This window comes from Gavialis gangeticus, unplaced genomic scaffold (assembly GCF_001723915.1).
Source record: "Gavialis gangeticus isolate Ggan-Ray unplaced genomic scaffold, GavGan_comp1, whole genome shotgun sequence".
Taxonomy (NCBI): domain Eukaryota; kingdom Metazoa; phylum Chordata; order Crocodylia; family Gavialidae; genus Gavialis; species Gavialis gangeticus.
In genome coordinates, this window is record NW_017728992.1 from 162,523,551 (window position 1) to 162,530,962 (window position 7,412).

General features: G+C 43.3%; 1 protein-coding gene across 3 annotated transcripts in view; it reads left to right on the forward strand.

Moving 5' to 3' along the window:
* Nucleotides 1-7,412, forward strand: part of GRHL2 (grainyhead like transcription factor 2) — a 149,861-nt gene that overhangs the window by 41,269 nt on the left and 101,180 nt on the right. For all 3 annotated transcript variants that reach the window (XM_019528021.1, XM_019528022.1, XM_019528023.1), the window contains exon 6: nt 5,680-5,836. In XM_019528021.1, the coding sequence (XP_019383566.1) occupies nt 5,680-5,836 (157 nt within the window). The remainder of the gene's footprint in view (nt 1-5,679; nt 5,837-7,412) is intronic.

Below are 7,412 nucleotides of genomic sequence, written 5' to 3' on the forward strand. Positions count from 1 at the left end.
TTATCCCTGCTTCCCCACACTGCATGGGGGCTCTGCATGAGCCCCCCCTCACCCCCTTTGCTCCCCCAGCCCCCTATGGCTGCCCTGCCTGGCTGAGCTCCAGCTCTTTTAAGAAAAAAAAAAACCGAGAAAAAACCCTGGGACTCACAGCTCCTGCAGTAGCCTCGGGGCTTTGTGCGGCTCGTGGAAGAGCCCCCCGTGTGGTCCAGGGCAGTGGGGGCAGCAGGTATTGCCCCCGCCAGGCAGGAGCAGTGACACTGGGGGTTTTCTTGGTTTTTTTTTCTTCTTAAAGGGCTGGAGCTGGGGCAGGCGGGGCAGCCATGGAGAGGGCTGGGAGGGTGGGTTGGGGGCTTTTGCAGAGCCCTCCATGCAGCAGGGGGCAGTGGGGATTGCCCCCCTGCCTGGCAGCACATGGTGAGTTGGGGCTTTTTGTTTCAAAGTGCCGGGAGCTGGGACTGGTGGGGCAGCTGTTGCTGGGACTGTAGAGTGGGCGGGGGATGGGCCTGGGTGATTCGGAGATTCAGCAGCTATCAAATTGCTTTGGGACAGTGATTCAAATCACTGTCCCCTGAATTGGCCAAATCTGAAGCGAATACTAGCTGTTTTGCACAGGTCTACAAGACACACTACCTGTAATGGACCAGAGTTAGTTTAGTCATTGACTCATAAAGGCTCTGATCCAAAAGTATACCTAAGTACATGCTTAGCTAAGCATGTGAGCAGTTCAGTTTATACCATACTCAAGTGCTTAAAATTAGGCAGAGGCATAAGTGTTGTCCTGGATCAGGCTGCTCCTACTTTATTTCCATGGTCTGCCTTTTTTTTTTATGGGCCCAGTCCTCCTTCTCTTGAAGGCAAATTCAGAACACCCATTTATTTCCCTGGGATTGGGATTGAGTCATTAAGACGGAGAGTATTTTTGAAGCAGATCTGCAGAAAAGATCTACTTATCCTGCGTTAGCTATTTATGAACTGAAGAGTATTTGCATTCTCTGGAAGTGAAAACCTTTATCGTAAGACCCAAGAAGGACAGCTTCTGGTGATATCTTGTTTAGAAAGAACATGCCACTCTACTGTGAATTGCACAGACTTCTGCCATGTTCCATAATGCCGTGTGCAGAAATGAATGCCTCAGATTTAAAAAGCTAATAAAAATTAAAGCAATTTTAGGGTCTGATGCAAGGCCCATCAAAGTCCGTGACAAGGTATTCATTGAATTCAAAGGGCTTTAGATCAGAGCCATGGTGAAATTCAAAACAGGATTAGAAAAGTTTGACTAATAATTGCAATTGCATTTACTTGGGTAAAAATACTTAATGATAGCAGTCCTCATGCTTCAGGGCATGAACTGATTGCCAGATGGTATCAGGAAGACATTCCCCTTATGTTTTAGTCCAGGTATTGCACAATTGGCCAGGTGCAGTTTGTCTGGTAATTTTTTTTTTAAATTTAATGTCATCCAAAACATTCAAAATAGAAAACAGTCAAAACAGGATACCAACCTGTTGCAAGTGAACTGTTTGTCAGGTCAGTTATGACACTTCACAGTAACACCAAAGTAGTGTAAACTAAAGGGCTCTTAATGTAAATGTGAAGTATCCTTATAATAGAAAGATAATATATATTAGATATGAATAAAGTAATATTTATAAAAAAAATAAGTCTCTTGTTTGTTAGACATTTAAACTAATATTTTTTGTAAGGCAAACATAATCAGAACACCTTGAAATTTAAGCCTTAATTTTACAGTTTAAATTTATTTCTAAATTAAGTTGACATTACACAAATTTTGGAAGTTCTTGTGTTGGAGGAAGAAAGAAGGATGCAATGAAGAATTTTTCACTTATTTAAATACGTTTTGAAAAGATGTTTTGTTGTACTAACATTTTGATTTTTTTTTCTTTAATGTGGTTGGTAAAAGTTACAAAAAAAAGTTTTGCTGTATGTCCTTTTCTATGTTACCTAACCTCTTGGCATGTTTGTCAGAGACTAGAGTGTCCTTGAAGTTCTAACCTTTTGGATTAGCACATGCTTTGCTTTTGACTCCAATTCAGTAGTGTTTTAATGCTATGCTGAATGAAAGCCTTTGTAAGTATACTATTTTCTTTAGCGTGCAGTGTCATCTGCAAGTGTCTTTTTGTATTAAGTGGTGTGTGGTGGCTATAGATGTATTCTGAAAGGAGTATTTATTCAGCAAGTTAATATCACTGTTTAGTTTCAGAGAGATGTTAGTGCTGTTGGAATGATTTTACTAGATTGCTGTAACAGTGTTGGCAGATTTTGATGGGTATTTTTCTGGGGTGATTGAGAATCCTGTCCTTCTCTGAACTCAGACTTTTCATAGTGAACACCACTTATCAAAGCACAACCACTTTTTTGGAATAGCTCCTTCTGAAATTCCAATTTTGATTTGATAACATCACTAATATGTGTTAGCTAGGGGTTTATTTAGCCATTATTACTATTAATCAGCTATGTAACTCAGTTAAACTTAGGTAATGTATAGTGTCTGGTTACTTCCTAAAGATGGCTGTAAAACTGGATTCAAATGTACTGTTAAATTATTAGGCCCACTCTCCCCTTTCCCATTGGCTTCTGCATATGCTGTGCTGTAGGTATTCTGTTCTGCCTGCATACCTATTTGTAGCATCTTCTGTTTTATTCTTATATGGGCTTTCTGTGGCAACGGTAGGTTCAAATGTCCACAGAGGTAACCAAGTTTCTGCTCTTACAGAAAAAAAAATCACCACTTTTATGTATATCAGCCCACATTTTCTCGTGGCTCTTTAAGAAAACCTAACAATGGGGAACCAGATTCAAGTTGTCTCAGTAGATGTTTAAGTGGGACTTTGATGGGAATAGATACCTAAAGAGTGATTCAAATTGACTTGGTGCCAGCACCCTAAAATCTCATTATGTTAGTAAATCCAGAACATTCTTCAGTTTGGGACTACAGAGTTGGTAAGTGATTGCACTTAAGTGCATTTGTCCATAAGGGGTCCAGGACGAGGAACCTGCACTGCTGGAGTGGCACCCCCCCACCATGCTACTTGAGCAACAGACAGGAATTTTTTTAAAGTTCCTGAATCGGGTAAAAATTCCTCTCCCCCACTCACAACACCCTGTCCGCTCCCCTCTGTTTGTGGCACCTCCCTGTCCCCTTCCATTTTCACCCTTGCCCTCCCTACCAATGCCTTTGGGTGCAGGAAGGGGAGACCTACCTGCCACTGTCACCACTGTCCTAGCTGCTTCTGCCCTACTCCAGCCAGGACTGTGGGAAGTGGCTGTGTGTGGAGCTGGGTTTGGCTGGGGACAGAGGTAGTGGCAGGTGGGTTCCTGATCCCTGCATCAGCTCCTGGACTGATAGGAAGCACCCAGGGGGACTAGGCAAGGAGTGGGAACCTGGGCACCATCACTGCTGCTCCACTGAGCATGGTGGAGAAGGATGGGGGCAAGGAGTCTTATCTGATTCCGGGACTTAAAATATTCCTGGCTGCTGCTCCCACAGTATGGTCCAAAGGGAAGGGGTGCAGTCATGACAATGCACCTCCTCTGGGTCTGCTTCTGCGTGTCTGTGCAGAAACAACCCAAAGCACATATTTCGGTGACGATAACTCCTTCCTAGGCTCTAGTGCAGTTCAAATTAGCCCTGGAAGGCAACCAAGCTTTGCTTAAGACCCTAGAAAGGACCATGCTGGTAAGCAATAAAAATGCAACCAGTTCATATCAACACCACTAAATTCAGCTTAAAACTGATGGTAGTATCATCCTCGTCCTCCTCCCTGTCAACCTAGTGTTAAGTCCTGTGTCCAAGAAGTAGGAGACCTAGGTTCTAGACTTTCCTCACCTGGTGGGGGCTCAAATCTACATTTCCCACTTCCCGTGTAAATGGGTTAACACCAGGAGATAGAATAGGCTAAGTGACTGGACTTCACCACTCCTGTTGAAGTTGGGCCATTGAAAAATGCATGAGTCATTGGCTAGGGACAGACATTACACATAAACCGGTTTAAGTGATCAAAGACTGGTTTAAACCTGTAACAAAACAGACGTTCAGTGAACATAAACCAATTTGAAAATGGCTGAAACTGTTTTGAGATAAACCTGGTTGAATGTAGTATCAGACTTAATTGATTTGGGTCAAACCAGTTTATGCAACATCTGTCCCAGACCCCTTCCTGGTTTAACTTAAACCAAAGTACCCCAGCATCCCAGGTGCTTTGCAGCCCTGGGCTGGGGCTCTCGGTTCCACAGAAGAGCTAGCCCTCCCCTCTGCTCCCTGGCTGGAGCTCTGGCAGAGACTGCAGACACAGCAGCATCTGCCTGGCTTCCTCCTGTCTCCCCCCTGCCTCACTCCCCACTCAAGCAGGGATTCCCCCCTCCCCTCTCCCACAACAAGGACTGTAGCTAGCATTTTGTATGCTACTAATGCTGAGAGGTGTCTGTGTAAGGCAGACAGGTCAAAGGCAGACAGGACAGTATCTGCTTACAGTTTTTTGGAGCTAAAAGAAGAGCTTAAACTAATGAGGCTTTTGCTTTCTTGATGGGCTGATAAACAAGTTACTCCCTGTGTAACTCCCTGCTGTGTAAGTAAATACTATGCAACTCCTTGCTGGCTCCATTGCTGGTCAGAAGCAGCGGGAGGAGGGGGAGAGATAGACCCCTCCCAAATCGGAGCATCCTGCCGGGGCCTGGCCATGCCCTCCTTGGCTCAGGACTGCGGAAGGGAAGGGAGGACTGCTCTAGTGCCCCCCTGGCTTCTAGCCTGAGCCATTGCAGGCATGTGTCTGAATTTCTTCAGTCCAGAGAGGATATCTGCACAGTTACAAACCAGTTCAGCCTAGCCAGGTTAGACTAACTTGCAAAGATTTAATCGATTCAGGCTTTTTGAATGTCTGTCCCTAGCCATAGGGTCAAAAGGATAGAGAGCTAACTGTTGGCCAGGGCTTAGGACACTTCTGGGAGAGGAGACTCCTGAGTTCTAGCCTCTGCTTCCAGGCTTACTTCTAGTTTTTGTACAATAACTGTGTAATGTAAAAAGCATTAACAGTGCTTGGAGCATGGTCCAGTGTCTAGCACTAGCCCTTCCCAGAGGAGTACTCCAGCCACTAGCCTGCAGGGAGAAGCTTTCTTCTGCTTAATCTGATGCCCCATGACTTAGTAGTTGCTATTGGCTACTTCTGAATTGACCTTTGAGGATGCTTAACACTCCCCATTCTTTGTATACAGTGCCTAAAAGCCTAAACCTGAATTACTCATAGGTATCTCTGTTTCCCCCTTGGCTGCATTAAAACTCTAGGTGGCTATCTGGGTTTTTTGGGAAGGCATCCAACTCAAAAGTTAGGCAGCATAACATTGAAGTCAAAACACCTACAGAGGCAATTTGCATCTGGCCCACAGTCCCCATTCCAAGAGGCTTACAATCTAGTTAGACTTATTGTAATGTAAGATCAATGCCATAGATTTAAAGGAAGAAAAATTAATTGAGGTGAGTTGATTATTTTTTAAAAATTCATTGTTTACCATTTCTTCAGACTATTGCCATTTGTTCTGTATCAGTTGTTTACCCACACTTTCTGTACTTGTATGAAATATGTACTTAAGCAAAAAGGAAAATGTCATTTTTATTTTGTTTGTGACTCTGTCTCTCTCCTTCCCTCCCTCTCTCTCTCTTTGCAGCAGCACTTTTCAGTATACTCTAGAAGCTACCAAATCATTGCGTCAAAAGCAGGGAGAGGGACCCATGACCTATTTAAACAAAGGACAGTTCTACGCCATTACTCTGAGTGAGACGGGTGACAACAAGTGTTTCAGACATCCCATCAGCAAAGTCAGGGTATGGCTGACTTTTTGTAGAGAAAATAGATTTCTTTAGACACATTTAGGGTGGGATGTGTTATTTTATGTGTGTGAAGTGCAGAAACATTTTGCTCGAATGGTTAGCATAAGCATGGGAAAAGTTATCTGTGACTTGGACTTGTGTTTTGGTTTTTCTAAGTGTTGTCTCACAAGCCAACTAGTTGCAATATAGACCTTTCTTAGGCTGTATTTCAGCAAAACACTTTACCACATGACTGCTCCCGCTGACTTCAGTGGAACTACTAATAGTTCAGTAAAGCACTGAATCTCGTGCTTCATTTTAAACACATGCTTAAGTCCAACCCTATTCAATAATGCATTTCAGCGGGCACTTAAGTGCCGCTGAAGTTTAGTGAAATTCAGATATACACCTGATTGAGTCTGTAGCTCACAAAAGTTCTTGTGGAGCTGAAGGCATTTTCTAGTTTGTAGGACTGGGCCACTAATTGTAGCATCAAATTCAGAACAAATATGTTACATAACCGCAATCTGTTATTTTATATTTGGTTAAGAAAAACATAGCATTTAGGGCAATTTCCACCTTCTCAACTTCTGAAAATAGAACTGCTGCCAGCTAATTACTGACAGCTTAATTCTGGTGAATACACCAGCTGGCAATGTTTTCAAATAAACTGGTTTTATCCTTATAAGTTTGGAGTGGAAACTGAGCCACAAAGTTGCTGCCTAGAGAACTGCACTCTCTCCTGAAGCTTAAAGTACTGCAAGCCTTTGAAGTAGCAAAGATCTCCCCATACAACTTAACAAAGTACTACAAGATTGAGAACTTTATGACCATGGTGGCATAATCTTATTTTAAACAAGACTTCTATCCTGTGTAGAGTGGAGAGAGTGGGGAACTAAAGCAGAATTAAATGGATCCATTTATTCAGGCTCTCTAATCTTTTGTTGGAGCTGCTAGTGTTTGTGACATGCCCTTCCTTTGCCAGTTTGTAGCCAACACTGTAACCATGGAAGAAGGAAGAAAATGTAAATATAAATCGTATAACAAACTCCAAAACCAAAGTTGATGGAGGTTCTACATTAACGTCACTGGCCACTGGATCCAGGCCTCAAGGGAACGGCTTAGATCTATATCTGATGTGTAATTTGAGGAGAATCTTTCCATATTAATGCAGTGGCTGTAATAAACCTTCTTATATTTATAATATAAGACTCCTGGTCATAAGAAGGATGTTTAGGACTAAGGGTTTTTTAAAACTATATACCATATTTACTTGGTTCTAAGACATAGGTTTTTTCTTCATTTAACATGTGGGGGGAGGAAGCCCTTCATTACAGAATCAAGAACAAGGATTGGGTGGAGAAGCAGCAGCTGCTATGGCTTGGGCTTCAACCCCTACTTGGTGTTGGGACCGGGAACATGATCACAGCTGCTGCTTATCTCATCCCCTGCTGTTTCTGCACCTCGCCATCTCCCCCCTGCTGCTGCTTTTCCCCATCACCCCATCCACTCAGCCTCCACTCCTCTGTCTGTCTGCCTGTCTCCTTCCCCTCTTATCTTTGCTCTACGCTGGCAGGCTCTGTCCATACTG